Raw genomic sequence first — 22,903 nt, forward strand, 5'->3', positions numbered from 1 at the left:
GTATATTAATCGATTTCAGCCTGATATAGTGGCATTACAAGAATACAATCAACATGTCTATGTAGGAAAGACAGGTCATTACTGCGGCTATGATATCTTTTATGCTGGGGAGCACTCTTTCTCAGGTGTAGTCATTTTGCTTAAGCATGAGCTTCAGCCAGTTATTGCTTTAAATGACAATCAAGGCAGATGGATTATTCTTCAATGCATCATTCAAGGCGAGGTGTTTGAATTTGCTTCTCTATATGCACCTCAATCTTCTCGGGATAGAAGTGCAATTTGGGATGCCATGCAACGATATCCATGGAGACATCATGCCTTCATATGTGGGGATTTCAATAATGCTCCACAACAGCGTGACAATACATAAGGAAATACTCATATGTTAATCTCTGAAAGGCATGCATGGTCTCAATTAATGATTCATCTTGATTTGGTTGACCTTTGGAAGGAATTGCAGCCTTTTTCACCTGGATACATTTTTCAACATAATGCCCTTTCTTCTTATCAGGCACGTTTGGATCACTGGTATAGTGTAGCTCCGCAACAAAATGATGATTTTACATGCAAAATGTGGGTTGACTATGCCTTTTTGCATTCAGATCATGCACCGTTATGGTTAAGGCTATCTTTTCATGATATGCCAGATGATAGACTGCCTCAAAGGCGACATCTAATTGTGAACAATAGCTATTTGCAACATGTTGCTTTCAAGGCAATGGTTACTAAAGCATGTCAATCTCTGTCTTCTCAGAGCCACTTTGATATTGATAATGCATGGGATTCTTTTGTTTCCAAAATGCAAGTTGTAATTAGAGGTTATGGCAAGTCTTACATGAAGACTTTGAGGGAAACTGTTACTCAGGCTAAATTGACTTGTCAAGACCTCACTGAACTCAATCACTTTCGTCCTTTGTCTTTGCATGAGCAAACAACACTATGCCAACCTAAGCATTGTCGCCAAATCAATGATCATAGGACTTGCTAAATGGGAGACCAGAGCAAGACAAAGAGCTTTCAAAGATAAAGACTGCTCTTCCAAATAATTTTTTAAAAGCTTGCATCAGAAGAGATTAAAAACAAACATTTGCAGGGTGCTTATGCCTGATGGTTCATGGACTACATCACGGTCATAGTTTGCTTCTGTCTGTGTACATCATTTCTCTCAGCAATTTGGTTTTGTAGATCTTCCCTCACAGCAGGTTTTGTCTGCAAGAAATTTACTTTTACAGCATGTTTCTCCTATTATCTCCACTACTCAAGCTTTGGAATTGGAGGAACCTTTTACTGAAAGGGAATTGTTAGATGCAATCAAATCCTGTGGTAGATGGAAATCTCCAGGATGGGAGGGTGTTACAGTTGAGTTTTTTTTAGAATCTTGGCCTCTTTTGAAGCATACTTTGCTGCATATGGTGAATTCTGCTTGGCAAAATCAGAAAATGCCAGACACATGGAAAAGGTCTTGTTAAACTCCTTCCAAAAAAGCAAATATGTGAATCTTTGGCTGATTGGAGACCTATCACGCTTATGCTAGTCATTTACAAATTTACTACCAAAATGATTGTTGATCGGAAAAAAGGCTGTTTGCATGATGGGTTGCATCCCGCATAATATGGTTTTGTTCCTCGTAGGCATATCACAGACAACATTGCTAATGCCTATGTTGGAATAGAATATGCCAAATATATGCAGCAGGATGTTTTGCTATTGCAAGTTGATATTGCCAAAGCTTTTGATACTGTTCAGTGGGACTTTATTTCACAAACAATGCAGGCCTTGGGAAGCACAAAAATGCAACAAGTTATCAATTGACTATATCAAGATAGTAAAGCTGCCTACATACTTTCAGGGGATATTTCTACAACTTGGACTCTTGGTTGTTCTGTTCGGCAAGGCTGTCCCCTCAGTGCTTTACTATTTGCCATAGCCACTCATCCAATGCTTCAATATATGGACCACCTTTTGGACACTGGTATGTTGCACAGATTGGAAATTCCATGCAGCCATAGCATGATCGCTCAAGCATATGCTGATGATTCTTTCTTTACCCCAAAAAATACTCAAAGCGATCTCTCATTGATCATGCAGGCTCTTTCTACATATGGCTTAGGTGCTGGTCTTCATGTGAATTTTCAGAAATCCAAGCTATTGCCGTCGCATGTCAAGACTGGCATAGTCTTTTGTGGCCTGGGGAAATTGTTCCAACTTCTCAATTGATTTGACATCTTGGCTATCCTCTAGGTTGGGGGCTCACTCGTTCTCAACAAATTGACTAGGTGCTCACAAAGTTGAGGGCAAAACTTAAATATTGGAAGCTTGCAACTTGGCCATTACATGTGCGTTTGCGAATAATGCAATCCATTTTGATAGCATACATACAATTCTATCTACCCCTCATCATGTTTACTAAGGCAAATCTGGTTTCCTTTATGTCTGCTATCATGCAGATTTTCTGGTGTTCAAAAAATGGCAAGAAAAGTCTCAGATTACTCTCTATGCATTGTATCTGTTCTCCAAAGATGCACGGGGGTTTGAACATACTCAATATTCAAATGCATATACTTGATCACAGGGGGAAAATGATGTTGCAGTTTATGCAAGGGGATCAGCCTTGGGCTTTCATGATCCGCTCTCTTTTGTTGCATATTGATACTTCTGCTTTTGGGCATTGGCAGCCTACACAGTGGGAGTTTCTATTTGGCTCTATTCAAGGCAAGATCAGAGGCTGCCCTTTTGTCTCTTGTTTGCTTCTTGACTCGAAGCATATTTTATCCCACTTGGAATGGAATGGCATGGATTCTTTGTTGGGAAATTCCTTGAGGGCTGAGAATATTTATTGGTCCAAAGTATTCCACCCTCCTTTGGCTATACAAGAACCCAGGCGGATGTACTTCACGATGATGGCACTCTTTTATCTTTTTCTGGATGATGGCACTCTTTTATATTTTTCTGCGGGTGCTAGCAAGTATGGTTTGGGAGCTCATTATCGTCCTTTATGGCACAAAATTTCAGAAATGCTTCAACCTTTCTTGCCAGTACCTCGTTCGGAACTTGAGGATAGGCTTGAGGATTGGACTCTCCATTCTTCCTCTTCTTCAGCCCGTCCTTTGAAGCTCTCACATAGCACAGTGCCTTCTCTGTATAACGTGTTGTTACCTCCTCCTTGGGTTTCTGACAGAGCCAATTTTGTTTGGCATATGGATCGCCCATCAAAGTGGTGGAGAAAGCAGTTGCATCTCCTTTGGCATTATAAAGTCCCTCTTCGGCAACAGCTTTTCCTCTGGCGAGTCCTACTTGGCATTTTTCCATCTGGGCAGTTACTCGCACATAGACATATTGCCCTGGCTGTTTGCCACAAATGTCTACATTCTGCTGAATCTGTGCCTCACATTTTCTGGCACTGTCCACATACTTGTGATTTCCTCGCTCTCATTCGTCAGGGGCTTCGAGCGAGATTTCCCACTGTTACTTTTGGTAGGTTCTTCTGGTTATTTGGTTTTCATCCCACTAGACAAGGTTTTGATTTATTTTTTGTTTGGGTGCGCTACTGGGCACTTTGGACTCTATGGATGGATAGAAATCATAGAGTCTTTGGTGATCCTACTTTTCCATCTTTCGTTTTTTTCAAACGATCTCTGCGGCAATCGTTCTATGATTGCTTTCAGACTCATTTGATTGATCATGATGTATATATGGCTTATACTCTGAAATTTTCAGTTGAGTAGTAGTTACTTTGCTTTTGGAGTAACTATGAATGTAATTATTTCATAGCAATAAAATATTTCTTCTTACCAAAAAAAAAAGTGTGTGTTTTCAGAAGTCTAAGCTGCTCCCTTTGCATTCCAAAGACTAGCATAGTCTATTATGGCCCGGGGATATCATTCCACCCACTCAGTTTGTTCGTCATCTTGGTTACCCTTTGGGGTGGGAACTCACTTGCCGACAACAAACTGATTGGGTTTTGGCTAAGCTTCGGAAAAAGCTTGAGTATTGGAAACTGGTAACCTGGCCTTTGCACGTCTTCGAATAGTGCAGTCCATCCTTGTTGCATATATTCAATTTTACTTGCCATTGATCATGTTCACTAAGGCACATCTTACATCTTTCATGTCTGTCTTTATGGAAATCTTCTAGCGATCCAAACATGGCAGAAAAAGTCTTAGGCAGCTTTCGATGCATCACATTTGTTCTCCCAAGATGCATGGTGGATTACATCACGGATATTCATGTGCATATTCTTGCCCACAGGGGGAAAATGTTGCTGCGATTTCTGCAAGGTGATCAGCCTTGGGCTCTTATGATTAGGACTTTGGTCACTCATATCAGTATTTTTGCGTTTGGTCATTGGAAACTCGATCACTGGGATTTCTTTTTTGGCTGCACTAATGGCACTTTGCCTGGCTGCCCTTTTGTCTCCTGCTTGCTTCTTGACTGGAAACATGTTCTTTTTCATCTGGAATGGAATGGACGGCAATCTTGGCTTGGGAATTCTTTGAGAGCTGAAAGCATTCAATGGTCGAAAGTCTTTCAACCTCCCTTGGCTTTACAGGAACCTCGACGTTCCTACTTTGTCTCGTTTAAAGGCATCACCTCAGTTGTTGATGTTATAGATGATGCTGGTACTGTGCTCCCCTTTTCTCTAGCAGCCACTACATATGGATTGAGCTCTCATTATCGTCCTTTGTGGCAACAAATTACTTCTATGCTTTCGCCTTTTGTTCCGATTCCTCCTTTGGAACTCCAGGACCGGCTGGAAGATTGGACTTTGACTTCTCCAGGGTCCTTTTCTCGTCCTTTGAGGCTATCTCAGATTACTGTACCTGCATTGTATAAAATCCTTTTGCCTCAACCTTGGGTTTCAGAGAGAGGTGATTCTGTTTGGCGAATGCATCACCCAGCCAAGTGGTGGAGGAAAAGATTACAACAACTTTGGACCTATAAAGTACCACTTCGACAACAGGTTTTCTTTTGGCGAGTTCTTTTGGGAGTGTTTTCATCTGGACAGCTATTAGCTCATCGACACATTGCTCTTGCACTTTGCCACAGATGTTCTACTTCTTCGAAGACTGTGCCTCACTTGTTTTAGCATTGTCCGTGCTCTTGTGAGATTTTTTATCTGCTTCGACAGCGCCTGCGAGCGAGATTCCCATCTGTTCCATTTGGGAACTTCTTTTGGCTATTTGGGTTTCATCCATCCAGACCGGAGTTTCATCTTTTCTTCGTTTAGGTTCGCTACTGGACACTATGGACTTTATGGACATATAGGAATTGTAAAGTCTTTGGTGATCCTACTTTCTCTCTATTTGGCTTTTTTAGGCGTTCTCTGCAGCAATCTTTCTTTGATTGCTTGTAAACCCGCTGCATAGATCATGAGGTCTTTTTAGCATATACTGAAATTTTCATCGGATGTAATTGTAGCACCTTATTTTGAGGTTGCTACTCATATAATATAATCAATCAAAGATTTCACCAAAAAAAATGTGTGTGTGTGTGTGTGTGTGTGTGTGTGTGAGAGAGAGAGAGAGAGAAATACTGGATTTTACCAAAAAAAAAAAAAGTGTGTAAGAGAGAGAGAAGGGGTGTGTGTGTGTGAGAGAGAAGGGGTGTGTGTGTGTATTTCTTTTTGGGATGATTTGAAAGATGTTCTCTTACAAATGATCAATGTTGCCTGGCAACAAAATCAATTGCCGCACTTCTGGAAGCATGGCATCATCAAACTTGTGCCAAAAAAAAATCTTTGTGATCATATGTCAGATTGGAGGCCTATTACTTTGATGCCTGTAGTTTACAAACTCATTGCCAAAATGATTGTATATAGGCTTCAAGGCACTCTGAATGCGGGCCTTCATCCTCATCAGTATGGATTTGTGCCGCGAAGACAAATTCATGACAATATCTCCAATGCATTGACTGCAATTGAATATGCTAAGTACTCGAATCAAGATGTGCTCATATTGCAGGTAGATATCTCTAAGGCATTTGATACTGTACAATGGGATTTTATCTCTCAAACCATGACAAAGCTGGGATTTGGTCCCAAGATAGCAAATGCAATTTATTGGCTTTATTCTGGCTCTACTTCTCAGTGCATTCTCGGAAGCCATCTATCCCGGTCATGGACATTGGGTAGATCAGTCAGACAGGGCTGCCCCCTTAGTGCTCTTTTCTATGCCATTGCGACTCATCCCCTCCTGATGTATCTTGATCACCTTACAAGCACAGGACAGATGACTGGTCTTAAAATCCCTGGGGCTGCATCCTTCTTGGCGCAAGCATATGCTGATGATTCCTTTTTTATGCCACAGAACTCTCCTCGGGAAGTCCGCATGCTTATGGCCACATTATCATTGTATGGATTAGCAGCGGGATTGCATATCAATTTTGACAAATCCAAATTGCTTCCACTGAAACAATGTGACTGGCATTCTATTCTCTGGCCTGGTCAGATAGTGCATTCCAAAGAGATTGTCAGGCATTTGGGATATCCTATAGGATGGCATATCACCAGGAAGCAGCAGCTAAAATGGATCTTCCAACGACTTCAAAATAAATTGGACTATTGGAAAATTTATACTTGGCCACTTCATGTTAGGCTCAGAATAGTCCAGTCTATTGTAATGTCTTATGTTCAGTTCTTCTTGCCTTTATTACATTGGTCCTCTAGAGATATCTCAGCTTTTATGTCTCAAGCGATGGAGCTGTTATGGAAGACAAATACTGCTGTGAAAGCATTGAGACTACTGAAGATGGAAATGGTGTGCTCCCCTAAGATGCATGGAGGACTTAATGTTCTAAATATCAGATATCATGTACTTGCAAGGAAGGCGACTATGCTCAATACCTTTTTCTGTCAAAAACAGCCATGGACTTGTATGATAGCATCCATGTGTGTCAACATGAGGACAAATGCTTATGGCCATTGGACTACTGATCATTGGGAGGTTGTCATTGGGAGATTTGTAGGGAAGATTCCTAGATGCCCTTTCTCTACTGCTCTGATACTGGACTAGAAACAAGTGCTTTCTAAAGTCAAATGGACTCCTGATAATCTTTCGGGGACAAACTCAATGCGGAAAGAAAGTATTTATTGGAGTGCCATCTTTGACACTCCACTTGCTTTACAGGAACCGGTTAGGGCATATAATCTCATGAAATTGGGAATCAGATACATCAATGACGTGGTAGATGATAATGGCCATATTTTATCTTTTCCTCAGGCCTCTGCCATTTATTCATTGGGAATGCACCACAGGTTGATATGGAAGAGAATTGCTGATCTCTTGCATCCTTTCCTTCCTATTCTCCCTGTGGCTGACATAGACAGGCTTATGGATTGGAAATTGTACCCCACTGCTACATGCTCTCGTCCCATTCCTCTGTCTGTTTTGACCTCCATCAAAGTCTACAAGCTTCTTCAGCCTGCCCCTTGGATTCATCAATATGCTAATACTCTGTGGCATATCAGGCGGCCTCTTTCATGGTGGCGGAAGAATCTCCGACTAATATGGAGGTGTAAAATGCCTTTGAAACAAAGACTCTTTCTTTGGAGATGTTTGACTGGCACATTGTCAGTGGGAATCACACTTGCTAAACGTCACATTGCTTCACCCACTTGCCTACGGTGTCATGCTCCTTCAGAGACTGTCCTTCATCTACTTTGGCAATGTCAGTCTACTCGGAACCTCCTAGGGAAAATTTCAGATCATCTTCGCCTCCGTTTCCCGAGTCACATATTTGGGAAACTTTTTTGGTTATTTGGCAGATTTAAGACGTCTTTATCTCAATACTCACTCTTTTTCTCATGGGTGAGATATTGGGCTCTTTGGACAATTTGGGAAGAACATAATTTGGCATATTTGGGCCGTCAGTTTCAAAAGTCATATGAATCCTTTAGAGCCTCATTGCGGCAATCTTTATATGATGCCTGCCATGAGGGTGATATACATGCATCTTGCATTGAGCTTTTCTTTTTATGCTTCTGATCTGTGGAATACTCTCCATTTTGGAGACTTTCCCTCTTGTAAAGTTTTGATATTATAAATATATAGCACTGGATTTACTAAAAAAAAAAAGTGTATATACAGCCCATCAGTGTCCGGTGCCCTCCAGCCATCGTACGGCAGTTTTCGTACAGATCTTAGCGCCGTTTCAGCTGCTCCGTACAGGCGTGCTTCTGCTGCTGCTCTTCCGTAACCTTTCGTACAGCCCCTTGGAGTGTGTGTATAGTCCACGGTATTTCATCCAGGTGTTTGGTATTTCGTCCTTGCCAAGTACCCTTCGTAGTTTCGTCCGTACATTATACGATCTCGCCGTACGGCGTCAGTACGACCGTACGATTACGTACCTGCACTGTATTTCCGTACAGTTAGCCTCCCCCCGTGCAGCCTGTGCATATTTCAATACAGCTTGTCGTAGTTCGTACAGCCCAGCACCTCTTGTCGTATAAGCCTTCGGGGTTTCTTTGCTTCGTTGCCTTCCCGAACAGCCCTGTTTTTTTCACCAAAATCTTACCTTTCCCTCTACTTTTCCCCTCACTAGCTATACTCTCCTCCCCCTCCCTTGTGGGCTTCCTGTGGATACTCCTGTGGTTTTCACTACCCCTTTACAGATTTTTTTATTTCCAAGCTCCCCCTCATACAAAGTTATGGCAGAATACTCATATGAAAAAACGTTTCAAAAGGAACGCTCGGCTCCCTGCAAGAAGCAAAGCCAGGTTGAGGGTCAGCATGACCCGGTGCATGACACTCTTGAGGCTCAACTCGTATATGATGTCATGCATGAAGGATTTGCAGATACGAGAAAAGAATGGAAAGACTCAGTTCCCTCAGTTGGCATCATGGTTGAGGTTGATGAAATTGTGGATCCAGTCAGAGAATATGCCAAGAATGCAGTCATATTATTTTTTCCAGGCCGGATGCCACTTGCTGCAGAGATAGGTAACTGGCTGACACGCACATTGGCTGGCTCTTTTGTTCGTAAAGTACATTATGCAGCCAGGGGCTTTTTTGAGGTGATCATGGTGGATGAGATCCACAGACAAATGCTTCTGGAACACTCGCCTCTCTTTTTTGGGCAGCAAATGGTGCATGTTTTGCCATGGTCTCCCACACGGGACTTTCAAGCTTTAATCCGACACAGATGCCCGGTTTGGGTTGAAGTTGTTGACTTCCCACAATGTATGGCCTCACTTTTGCCTAAAATTGCAGCATCTTTAGGTAAAGTGGACTGCCCACCACGGCCCAATGGCAACTCCAACAGATTTTGCATTCTTTGGGATACTGATAATCCCACACCGGACTCTTATTCGGTCACGGTGAATAATGTGAACATGGGCAGTGCTTTTTATAAACTCAAATGGGGTTTATTTGCAGGGGCCTGTTTTGAATGCAAAAAGTTTGGACACATGGCTTCACAATGTCCACTGAACCTACATAAAATGCCTCATGTCACCTTGCCAGTCCACATGCCCACTAAAGATGCTCCTATTCCAGTTGCAAACAAAAACAAAAGCAGTAGACAGCATTCTGGGAGTCAGGATAAAGGCAAAGATTCAGTAGCTATCAATGCGAATCTCATTTCAAATTCACCTCCTGCTACTCAATCCTTGTCCAAAGGAAAGCAACCTTCAACTGATGGCTGGCAGAGCCCAAGAAAGGTTATTTCTGCTCGAAGAATCCCACCCCCTCGCACTTTGAATGGTGCCTCTTCTAGCGGAAACACCCCAGAGATCAATACAGGAATTGGGATTACATGGGCTGCAGTAACAGTCAGCAGAACACTCTTCCCTGAAGAAGAGGTTGCTGCTTTGCTGTCTTCTTCTCATGCGACTACTTCTTCTCAGGGGCGAGGCCTCGACCCTGAGATAGAAATGCAAGGCTGACCTCATGCATTTTGCTGTTGTACATAGTTGTTACATTACTATAAATATCTGTATATATGACTGCTCACATCACCTGTTTTACACTCAATGTCCAGGGCATGTGTGACAGTAGGAAATGGAAATCTGTGTGGTTGTACATCAACAGATTTCAACCTAACATAGTGGCATTACAAGAGCACAACCAACATATTTATGCAGGCAAGACAGGACACTACTGTGGGTATGACATTTTCTATGCTGGGGAGCACTCTTTCTCAGGGGTTGTCCTTCTGATCAAACATGAGCTTCAACCAGTCATTGCATTAAATGACAACAAAGGCAGATGGCTTGTTCTCCAATGCATTATTAGAGGAGAGGTGTTTGAATTTGCTTCAGTTTATGCACCTCAGTCATCTCGAGACAGAACTGTAATTTGGCATTCTATGCAACAATACCCGTGGAGATCTCATGCCTACATATGTGGGGATTTTAATAATGCTCCACAACAGGGAGACAACACTTCCAGCCACGATCATATGTTAGCTCCTGAAAGGCATGCCTGGTCTCAACTACTCTTGCATTTGGATCTAGTCGACCTTTGGAAGGAATTGCAGCCTTTGTCACCGGGCTATACTTTTCAACATAATGCTCTTTCCGCTTATAAGGCACGGTTGGATCGCTGGTATAGTGTTGCTCCCCAACAAAATGGGGATTTCGCATGCAAAATGTGGATTGACTACGCCTTTGTGCATTCAGACCATGCACCACTATGGCTGCGGTTATCTTTTCATAAGATGCCAGATGATAGATTGCCACAAAGGCGACATTTAATCATCAACAACAGTTATTTGCAACATGCTGAATTTAAGGCAATGGTCACTGAAGCAGCTCATTGTCTCTCATCAAGCAGCCATCTTCATGCTGATGATGCCTGGGCTTCTTTTATTTCTAAAATGCAAATGGTGATTAGAGTTTATGGCAAGTCTTACATGAAGACTCTGAGGGAAACCATTGCTCAGGCCAAGTCTACTTGTCAAGACCTCACTGAACTCAGTCATCATCGTTTGCTGTCCATGCATGAGCAAACCACATTATGTCAGGCAAGACATTATCTTAAACTAAATGATCACAGGAAACTGGCAAAATGGGAGACTAGAGCAAGACAAAGAGCCTTCACAGATGAAGGTTGCTCTTCCAAAGAATTTTTCAAGAGTTTGCATCAGAGGAGAATCAAAACAAAAATTTGCAGAGTGCTTATGCCTGATGGATCATGGACTACTTCACGGTCACAGCTTGCCTCTGTTTGTGTGCATCACTTCTCTCAGCAATTTGGCTCTGCAGCGCCTCCCTCGCAACAGGTTTTGCTTGCACGAAATTTACTGTTGAAAAATGTTTCTCCAATCATTTCCCCTACTCAAGCTTTGGAATTGGAAGAACCCTTTACTGAGAGGGAACTGTCAGATGCCATCAAATCATGTGGCAGATGGAAATCCCCTGGATGGGATGGTTTGACAGTCGAGTTTTTTCTAGCATACTGGCCCATTTTGAAGCATCCATTACTATCTATGGTGAATGCTGCATGGCAACATCAGAAAATGCCAAACACATGGAAGAGAGGTCTTGTTAAACTCCTTCCTAAAAAACAAATTTGTGAGTCTTTGGCAGACTGGAGACCTATCACTCTTATGCCTGTAATATACAAAGTCACTACCAAAATGATTGTTGCTCCGGCTAAAGGGGTTTTTACATGATGGGTTGCATCCTGTGCAATATGGCTTTGTCCCGCGTAGGCATATCACTGATAACATTGCTAATGCCTACATTGGAATTGAATATGCCAAATACACACAGCAGGATGTTCTGTTATTGCAAGTTGATATTGCCAAAGCTTTTGATACAGTTCAGTGGGATTTCATTTCATCGACTATGCAGGCTTTGGGTTTTGGCACAAAAATGCAGCAACTCATCAATTGGCTCTATCAAGATAGTGAAGCTGCCTGCATACTTTCAGGAGATATTTCTCCATCCTGGACTCTTGCTTGCTCTGTCAGACAAGGATGCCCACTGAGTGCTTTACTTTTTGCCATAGCCACTCATCCACTGCTTCAATATCTGGATCACCTCTTGGACACGGACCAGCTGCACGGTTTGGAGATCCATGGCAGTCGCAGCATGATTGCTCAAGCATATGCCGATGATTCTTTCTTTACTCCAAAAAATACTCCGGCTGATCTGTCCATGATTATGCATGCTCTTTCTACATATGGATTGGCTGCTGGCCTTCGGGTAAATTTTCAAAAATCAAAATTGTTGCCCTTACATTCACAGGACTGGCACAACCTTTTGTGGCCTGGGGAAATTGTTCCTGCTTCTCAATTCATTCGACATCTTGGTTATCCTTTAGGATGGGGACTCACCCGTTCACAACAAACTGATTGGGTGCTAGTAAAGTTGAGGGCAAAACTTGAATATTGGAAGCTTGCAACTTGGCCATTACATGTTCGTCTGCGAATTACACAATCCATTTTGATAGCATACATACAATTTTATCTGCCTCTCACTATGTTTACCAAGGCAGATTTGGTTTCATTTATGTCAGCTATCATGGAAATTTTTTGGCGTTCAAAACATGGCAAGAAAAGTCTCAGATTACTCTCCATGCATCGTCTCTGTTCTCCAAAGATGCACGGGGGTCTGAACATTCTCAATATTCAAATGCATTTACTTGCTCACAGGGGGAAAATGATGATGCAATTTCTACAAGGAGATCAGCCTTGGGCTTTTATGATTCGCTCTCTCTTATTACATCTTCATACATCTGCTTTTGGAAATTGGCAGCCTACTCAGTGGGATTTTTTATTTGGCTCTATCCAAGGCAAGATCAGAGGATGCCCATTTGTTTCTTCTCTGCTTCTTGATTGGAAACACATTTTATCCCACTTGGAATGGAAAGGCAGGGACTCTCTCTTGGGCAACTCTTTGAGGGTAGAGAATCTCTTTTGGTCCAAAGTATTCCACCCACCTTTGGCCATACAAGTACCTCGACGTTCTTATTTTCTCTCCTTCAAAGACATTTCATCTGTGGCGGATGTACTTCACGATGATGGCACAATTCTATCTTTTTCTTTGGCTGCTCGCAAATACGGCTTGGGAGCTCATTATCATCCTTTATGGCATAAAATTTCAGCAATGCTCCAACCGTACTTGCTGATACCTCAATTAGAAATACAGCATCGGCTTGAGGATTGGATTTTATGCTCTCCTTCCTCATATGTCCGTCCTTTGAAGCTTTCACATATCACAGTGTCATCATTGTATAGAGTGTTATCACCTCCACCTTGGATTTCCAACAGAGCAAATATTGTTTGGCATATGGATCGTCCAATGAAGTGGTGGAGAAAAAGGCTGCGTCTCCTTTGGCATTACAAAGTCCCTCTTCGACAACAGCTTTTTCTATGGCGAGTTCTCCTTGGCATTTTTCCATCTGGACAGTTACTCGCACACAGACATATTGCTTCAGCTGTTTGTCACAGATGCTCGCACTCTACTGAATCAGTGCTCCACATCTTTTGGTCCTGTCCAAATACTTCTGATTTCATTGCTCTCATCAGACAGAGGCTTCGACAGCGATTTCCTACTGTTACTTTTGGCAGATTTTTCTGGTTGTTTGGATTTCATCCCCAGAGACAGGGTTTTGATTTATTTTTTATATGGGTGCGATATTGGACCCTATGGACTTTATGGATGGATAGAAATCATAGAGTCTTTGGTGATCCACTATTTTCATCCTTTCTTTTTTTCAAACGATCTCTGCAACAATCATTCTACGATTGTTTTCAGACTCGTTTGATTGATCAGGATGTGTATACAGCCTATACTGAGATCTTTTCTTGAGTAGTAGCTACTTCGTTTTTTGAAGCAGCTATGAATGTAATTATTATATAGAAATACAAGCTTTCTTCTCACAAAAAAAAAAAAAAAAAAAATGTGTGTGTGTGTGAGAGAGAGAGAGAGAGAGAGAGAGAGAGACCTAGCATTTGAAAACGTGAAAATAGAATGTCAACGTCTTGTTGTATCGCCTTTGCAACAGAAAGATCCATTTTCTCTCCTTGTAATGTTTCCTTTTTTAAAATTGCCTCAACATTCTTTTGGGGGTTTTTTGATGTGAACTTCGACCCCACCGTACCATCATTCACATGTGCCGGTTGGCTAGTTGCCTTGAAAATATTGTTGGCTACCACAATTGCATTTTCTAGAACCTAATAGAAAAGAAGAGTTTCTAGATCACAAAATAGTTCTTTATAGGTAACATTTATAGGACAGTTTGTTATACTAGTAAACTGCAATATCAAGCAAACATATGTTTGCCAATTTAATTAGGAATCTTGTGAATGCATAATTTTACAAACCATCCATCGGTAGTTATCTGACTAATAAATGCAATTTAGTTAGATTAAGAGTGGCATAATATTCAGATAATAAAATTGAGTTGGATCTCTAGTATCGCATCAAAACAAAAAAAAACTTCTATTAAGTATGAAAGAAACTCTGAGAGCAAAGGTCGAGGGAAAAGTTCATCGTGCAAGGCATGAGAAAACAAATACCCTAATAGGGAAAAATCAAACTCCTGTAAGAGATCTAGATAAAAATCCAATGTTGAGTCTGAAAATGCCACCTCAACCTTGTGAGGGAGTCCGAGAACAATGAGGATCCGCTTTTGTGCAAGGCATGAGAAAACAAATACCCTAATAGGAAAAAATCAAACTCCTATAAGAGGTCTAGATAAAAATCCAAGGTTGAGGCTGAAAATGCCACCTCAGCCTGTGAGGGAGTCTAAGAACAATGGGGAGACGCTTTTGTATGTACAGAAATCATTCAAAGATTCATGTAATCAATTGCATCGGAGCTCCAAGAAGATCTATTCTATTTGTTTTATGTATTTTTCAAGAAAAGGACTTCTATTTAGTATGAACAAAACCCGCGAGAGCAAGCTCAAGGTAGAAATACATCATGCACGCATGAAAAAGAACACCCTACAAGAAGCCATGTTGTAGGATACAGCGATCATCCAGGACCAGGTACTATGCCATCTCTTATGCACAACCTCGGTTTTCTCCCTAATCTAGCCTCTCATGGCACCTCTTGGTTCTCTTTTTGCTCCGGTCATGTCCCTACTTTCCATGAGTGTTTCACCTCCTCCTTCCGCTGCAATATCCTTTCCTTCCTTGCTCACCCATCATTCATAGCTTCCACTCTGTCACACCCTCTATCAATTGCTCTTCCATTATCATTGACTCTCCCACCTTCTATATTTTCACCCCCTACATTTGTGTCCATGGTGTCTTCAGCACCACCTGGCGAACCACCCTCCTTTTCATCCCCTATGTTCTCCTAGTCTACTTTGGCATCCGTAACGCCTTCAGCACTCTCAAATTCTACTTTTCAGCAATAGAACCTTCAGCATCAGCACCATCCATGGTTATATCAGTAGTAACGTCGCCATTGTGGTCTTCATCAGGGCTCCTTGTCTCACCCATGCCCTTGCAGCCATATGGCCTTGTGGTGCCGAAACGGCTCAATTGGCAAGTCCTTTAATGGTTGTAATAACTACTTCAAGTATCGGTTTGTGTAAAGGTGTTGCCTCAGCCATGGCAGCTCTAAGCTCCACAAACAAAGGGAGAATTCTTGAGTTGCTGAACAAAGTCCACGTGAAAACCCAAAAGTTTAAGGGCCATCTCCATGAAGATATTGAAGCTCATCTCAAAAGATTTATCATAGCATGTAAGGCCAAAGGGGTGGAGAACCAGCATGCTTTTTCTTCACATCTTTCCTTCCTCTTTGGAGGATGCAGAGGATGTGTGGTATGGTCATTTTCCTCCCGATCACTTCTAGACTTGGGAAGACCTGAGGGAGAAATTTATGTGGACCTTCAAGTTGAAAAATTTCGAGCAAATGATTGTTCAAGAGTTGTTCACAGACACTATTGAGCCTGGAGAGAGCATTTCTGAAATGTACATGCAAATGAGGGTCATGGCGATGCCTAATGATGTTATCATGAAAGGGTCATTATTGAAGGCCTTACCCCTTGCCATTGCTATTAGACTCATGGACAAACTTCCTGAGCAATATTTGGAGAGCCAGGTGTACAGAGGCGATGGAGGGTATCCAGGTTCACCCTTCCCAGACTATGGCCAGTATTTGGACTGACACAGTACACACTTTGATGGCCATTTGGGCGAGCATGCAGGGATCCTCTAGAGCAGCCACTGCCAGGAGAGTTACTTTTTTCAGAGTTAGGAGGGGGTCTCCTTTCTTCTTTGAGTTTCCTTTAGGGTTGAGATGGCATTTTCAGCCTCCTCCTTGGTTCTTTATTAGCTCACTTTGAGTTGCTTTTTCCTCATGCATTGCATGATGTACTCCTGCATTTGAGCTTGCTCTAGTGGTTTTCATTCATACTTAATCAAGTAAATTTCTTGAAAAAAAAAAAAAACTTCTTGAGCATGCCTCCCTGCAATAATTCTTGAGGGAGGCCATGAAGATGGAACGGTCCTGTTGAGTCCACCTTGGAGGGAGAGTGTCCTCTCAGCCCACCAATCTCTAAAAGAGACTCTAGATCTTGGATTCAAGACTCTGCTTTGTGATTCGGAGCTACTGCTCCTCCCCGACCTATGCTGCTCCCCTCCCTCTCCTCAGCCGTACGGCCCTCCCTCTCCTCTCGACTCATCTCCTCCCCTCTGCCAGCCCTCTCCTCTCCCTCCCGTACCCCTTCAGCCTCTCCTCTCAGCCCCGCTTCCCTCTTCCTCAGCCGTACGGTCCTCCTCTCACCTCTTTGCCTACCCCCTCCTCTCCGTCTGCACTCCCTAGCCCCTACACCTACCCCTAGCCTCTCCGCCCTCTCTCCCTAGCCCCTCTGCCTATCCCCTAGCCTCTCTGACCTCTCTCCCTAGCCCTACCTCCCTCTCCGCCTACCCTCTACACCCTCTCTTCTCCTCGTCCTCACTCCCTAGCCCCTCCGCTAGCCCCTTCCCTCTTTGCCTATCCCCTAGCCTCTCTGCCTTCTCTCCCTAGCCCTCCCTCCTTCTCCTCCTACCATCTACTCCCCCTTCCCTCTCCGCCCTACCCTCCTAACTCCCCCTCTCTCTCCCTCTCAAGGCTGCCTCCTCCTCTCACCTCGCCCCCTGCTGCCCCCTCTCCTAGCCTCTCTCCCCCCCTCAGCCTCCCTTTTCCCCCTTTCTCCCCTTAGCCCTCACCCTCCCCTCCCTTAGGCCCCCCCCTACTCTTCTTTATTCCTATTTCTATCCTCGTTTCTCCTCTTCCTAGCCCTTCCTAGCATTGGTCGGACGGAGCCTTTTTGTTCGAGTCGGCCTTCACACCCCAATTGACGATGGCCCAGCCTTCAGCCAATCCTCACACACTTCCACCGGCCACGAAAACCATCACTTTCTCAAAAGACGAGTTGCAACAGCTCAAAAACAATACAGAGCAGGAGAGTTCGACATCGCTCTTTGCTCGCATCCATGGGTCCGACCCTTCCAGGTTACAGACCAGGGACTGGATGCTCCCGCTCTACCTGGAGACCTCGCAGGGGACCTCATTCGTCTACTTGGGCGAGGTTTCTTCCTGATTCTTTTTAACTCCTCGGAGGTAGCACATACAATGCTTTAGGCTAGCCCGCTAGCACTAAGCTCCAGGACCTGTTTTTCATTGGGGTTTGATCCTGTCGAGGGGGACAGCCGGACGATGTCACTCTTCATCAGATTTCCCTATCTTCCTCAGGTGTACCATCGACTTCTACATTCCATTGGAGCCACCTTTGGGGTGGTTACTGAGATCCCCCCTCTCCTTGAGATGCCTTCTTTAGCAAAAGAGGTAGTCAGGTCCGATGGGGTACCGCGTGTTAGGGTCACTGTCTTTGACCCTAACATCTCAGATAACCACATTATGTTTCAGCGTCCAGATGGCTCCTTCTAGAGAGTCGAGATTGCAGGGAGACAGGATCAGTGTAGGATTTGTAGGACCCTTGGGCACTTTGCCAGAGATTGCCTAAAGAAAAAGAAAAGACCTAAAAGATCCATGGGTGTGCCTCATAGCTTCACTCGACCTGGACCTTCCTCACGTCCAGCTCCTACTACTTCATGCGTTGCTAGACCTTTGACTTCACAGCCAGGACCGTCATCCTCTCGTCCTAGTACTTCTACAGAGCGGACATGACAGTCAGCATGTCCTGTTTCGATCGTCCCCCGTTGGGTTCCTGTCAGAGTTGGGGAGCCAGTTCCACCTCAGGCTACCACTGATGGGACTGCGGACCCGTCTCTTCAGGCAGGAGGCATTCCTGTCCTGGTTCCATGTGTAGATGAGATTGCTCCTACCCCTTCACGTGTTCATGTGCAGGAGTGCTCACCTAGGGAGAACCTTTTGCAAGAGACCCGTGCCTTGCTTGAGAACAATGCCAAAGTCGTGGCCGAGGTCATGCAGATTCATGTCGAGGTCATGCAGCACCATGCAAGGTTATTATAGCACCCCCCTTCTTCTCTTGCACGGCTGTCTACACCTGACAAAGGTAAGGGGGTTATTGGTTCCACTCCTCCTTCCACAGGGCTCCTTCGCACTCCTGTGCTAGAGGTACTTTACAGGACTTCATTTTTAGTTCTAGCAGACTAGGCTGAGTTTGAGGCAAAGGAGGAGTTTTTACCCTCTATGCTCGGGTAGCACATCTTTCAGACATCTGTGAACATAGTTTCCCCTCAACAGGCATGGGTGTGCTATCCCCAATTGACTTCCCTCCTCTTAATAGGAGGAAATTTTCGTAGGAGAGGGCTTTCTCTCTTACCAGGTCGAGTCGGATCTTCCATCCGGCCTCCTCCTCTCGCAGATGAGGATTGTCAGTTGGAACGTTCAGGGTCTAAGCCAAAGGCATTGTCTCATCAGTCTCTCTACCATATGTTCCTGTGGCACCCACTTTTTTTTTTTGGGAAGAAATCTTTTATTGCTGTAAAATAATTACATTCATAGTTACTTCAAAAAACGAAGTAACTACTACTCAACTAAAGATCTCAGTATAATTTGTATACACATCCTAATCAATCAAATGAGTCTGAACACAATCGTAGAATGATTGTTGCAGAGATCGTTTGAAAAAAAGAAAGGATGAAAATAGTGGATCACCAAAGACTCTATGATTTTTGTCCATCCATAAAGTCCATAGGGTCCAATAGCGCACCCATACAAAAAATAAATCAAAACCCTGTCTCGGTGGATGAAAACCAAACAACCAGAAAAATCTGCCAAAAGAAACAGTAGGAAATCTCGCTCAAAGCCTCTGTCGGATGAGAGCAATGAGATCACATGTATGTGGACAGAACCAAAAAATGTCACAGATTCAGTAGAGTGTTGGCATCTGTGACAAACGGCCAGAGCAATATGTCTGTGTGCGAGTAAGTGGCCGGATGGAAAAATGCCAAGGAGAACTCGCCAAAGGAAAAGCTGTTGCCGAAGAGGGACTTTGTAATGCCAAAGGAGATGCAGCCTTTTTCTCCACCATTTCATTGGGCGATCCATATGCCAAACAATATTTGCTCTGTGAGAAAGGAAGAAGAGCGTAAAATCCAATCCTCAAGCCGATTCTGAAGTTCCAAACGAGGTACCGGTAAGTACGGTCGAAGCATTGCTGAAATCCTATGCCATAAAGGACGATAATGAGCTCCCAAGCCGTATTTGCTAGCAGCCATAGAAAAGGATAAAATTGTGCCATCATCCTGAAGTACATCCGCCACAGATGAAATGCCTTTGAAGGAGAGAAAATAAGAACGTTTGGGTTCTCGTATGGCCAAAGGAGGGTGGAATACTTTAGACCAAAAAATATTCTCAGCCCTCAAAGAGTTTCCCGACAAAGAATCCCTGCCATGCCATTCCAAGTGGGATAAGATATGTTTCCAATCAAGAAGCAGACGAGAGACAAAAGGGCAACCTCTGATCTTGCCTTGGATAGAGCCAAATAAGAAATCCCACTGAGTAGGCTGCCAATGCCCAAAGGCAGAGGTGTGAATATGTAATAAGAGAGAGCGGATCATGAAAGCCCAAGGCTGATCTCCTTGCATAAACTGTATCATCATTTTCCCTCTGTGAGCAAGTAAATGCATTTGAATATTGAGAATGTTCAGACCCCCGTGCATCTTTGGAGAATAGAGACGATGCATAGAGAGTAATCTAAGACTTTTCTTGCCATTTTTTGAACACCAGAAAATTTCCATGATAGCTGACATAAAAGAAACCAGATCTGCCTTAGTGAACATAGTGAGAGGCAGATAAAATTGCATGTATGCTATCAAAATGGATTGTGTAATTCGAAAATGAACATGTAATGGCCAAGTTGCAAGCTTCCAATATTCAAGTTTTGCCCTTAACTTTGTTAGCACCCAATCAGTTTGTTGGGAACGCGTGAGTCCCCAACCTAGAGGATAACCGAGATGCCGAATGAATTGAGAAGCGAGGACAATTTTCCCAGGCCACAGAAGGTTGTGCCATTCCTGTGCATGCAATGGCAACAATCTTGATTTCTGAAAATTTACTCGAAGACCAGCAGCCAATCCATATGTAGAAAGAGCCTGCATAATCATGGACAGATCAGCCCGAGTATTTTTTGGAGTAAAGAATGAATCATCAGCATATGCCTGAGCAATCATGCTATGACTGCCAAGAATCTCCAAACCGTGCAACTGGTCAATGTCCAAGAGGTGGTCTAGATATTGAAGCAGTGGATGAGTGGCTATGGCAAAAAGTAAAGCACTTAGGGGACATCCTTGCCTGACAGAACAACCAAGAGTCCAGGATGGAGAAATATCCCCTGAAAGTATGCAGGCAGCTTTACTATCTTGATATAGCCAAGTGATGAGTTGCTGCATTTTTGTGCCAAATCCCAATGCCTGCATAGTCAATGAAATAAAATCCCACTGAACAGTATCAAAGGCTTTGGCAATATCAACTTGCAATAACAAAACGTCCTGCTACGTGTGTTCGGCATATTCAATTCCAACATAGGCATTAGCAATGTTATCTGTGATATGCCTACGCGGGACAAAGCCATATTGAGCAGGATGCAACCCATCATGTAAAAACCCCTTTAGCCGATCAACAATCATTTTGGTAGTGACTTTGTAAATGACGGGCATAAGAGTGATAGGTCTCCAGTCTGCCAAAGACTCACAAATTTGTTTTTTTGGAAGGAGTTTAACAAGACCTCTCTTCCATGTGTCCGGCATTTTTTGATTTTGCCATGCAACATTCACCATATATAGCAATGTATGCTTCAAAATAGGCCAATATTCTAGAAAAAACTCGACTGTTAAACCATCCCATCCTAGAGATTTCCATCTGCCACATGATTTGATTGCATCTGACAGTTCCCTCTCAGTAAAGGGTTCCTCCAATTCCAAAGCTTGAGTAGGGGAAATGATAGGAGAAACATGTTGCAATAGTAAATTTTGTGCAAGCAAAATCTGTTGTGAGGGAGGAACTGCAGAACCAAATTGCTGAGAGAAATGATGCACACAAACAGAAGCAAGCTGTGACCGTGAAGTGGTCCATGATCCATCAGGCATAAGCACTCTGCAAATTTATGTTTTGAGTCTCCTCTGATGTAAACTTTTGAAAATTTCTTTGGAAGAGCAACCTTTATCTGTAAAGGCTCTTTGTCTTGCTCTAGTCTCCCATTTGGCCAGTTTCCTGTGATCATTTAGTTTAAGACAATGTCTGGCCTGGCATAGTGTTGTTTGCTCATGCATGGACAACGAACAATGATGGCTGAGTTCAGTGAGGTATTGACAAGTGGATTTGGCCTGAGCAATGGTTTCCCTCAGAGTCTTCATGTAAGACTTGCCATAAGCTCTAATCACAACTTGCTTTTGGAAATAAAAGAATCCCAGGCATCATCAATATGAATATGGCTGCTAGAGGACAGACAATGAGATGCTTCAGTAACCATTGCCTTGAAATCAGCATGTTGCAAATAGCTATTGTTTATGATTAGATGTCTCCTTTGTGGCAATCTATCATCTGGCATATCATGAAAGGATAACCGCAACCATAGAGGTGCATGGTCTGAATGCACAAAGGCATAGTCAATCCACATTTTGCATGTAAAATCCCCATTTTGTTGTGGAGCTACACTATACCATCGATCCAAACGTGCCTAATAAGAGGACAAGGCATTATGTTGAAATGTGTAGCCCGGTGACAAAGGCTGCAATTCCTTCCAAAGGTCAACCAAATCCAAATGCAATAGTAATTGAGACCATGCATGCCTTTTAGGAGTTAACATATGGTCATGTCTGGAGGTGTTGTCACCCTGTTGTGGAGCATTATTGAAATCCCCACATATGTAGGCATGATATCTCCATGGATATTGTTGCATGGCATCCCAAATTGCAGTTCTTTCTCTAGAGGACTGAGGTGCATAAACAGAAGAAAATTTAAACACCTCTCCTCGAATAATGCATTGGAGAACAAGCCATCTGCCTTTTTTGTCATTTAAAGCAATAACTGGTTGAAGCTCATGTTTGATCAGAAGGACTACCCTTGAGAAAGAGTGCTCCCCAGCATAGAAAATATCATATCCACAGTAGTGTCCTGTCTTTCCTGCATAGATATGTTGGTTGTGTTCTTGTAATGCCACTATGTCAGGCTGAAATCTATTGATGTACAGCCACACAGATTTCCATTTCCTACTGTCACACATCCCCTGGACATTGAGTGTAAAACATTTGATATGAGCAATCATATTTACAGATATTTATAGTAATATAACAACTATGTACAGCAGCAAAATTTATGAGGTCAGCCTTGCATTTCTATCTCAGGGTCAAGGCCTCGCCCCTGAGAAGAAGTAGCCACCTGAGAAGTAGACAGCAAAGCAGCAACCTCTTCTTCAAGGAAGAGTGTTCTACTGGCTATTACTGCAGCCCATGTAATCCCAATTCCTGTATTTATCTCTGGGATACTTCCACTAGAAGATGCACCATTCCAAGTGCGGGGGGGGTGGAATTCTTC

General features: G+C 43.2%; 1 protein-coding gene across 1 annotated transcript in view; it reads right to left on the reverse strand.

Annotated features, from left to right (window-relative positions):
* LOC147906348 (uncharacterized) overlaps positions 1-22,903 on the reverse strand; it is a 604,593-nt gene that overhangs the window by 137,633 nt on the left and 444,057 nt on the right. Inside the window, exon 22 of the mRNA XM_087391025.1 lies at positions 13,890-14,118. Coding sequence (XP_087247151.1) covers positions 13,890-14,118 — 229 coding nt within the window. The remainder of the gene's footprint in view (positions 1-13,889; positions 14,119-22,903) is intronic.

The sequence above is a fragment of the Dipteris shenzhenensis genome, chromosome 1 (assembly GCF_047967505.1).
Source record: "Dipteris shenzhenensis isolate YYH24624 ecotype China chromosome 1, Dip_SZ_1.0, whole genome shotgun sequence".
Taxonomy (NCBI): Eukaryota; Viridiplantae; Streptophyta; class Polypodiopsida; order Gleicheniales; family Dipteridaceae; genus Dipteris; species Dipteris shenzhenensis.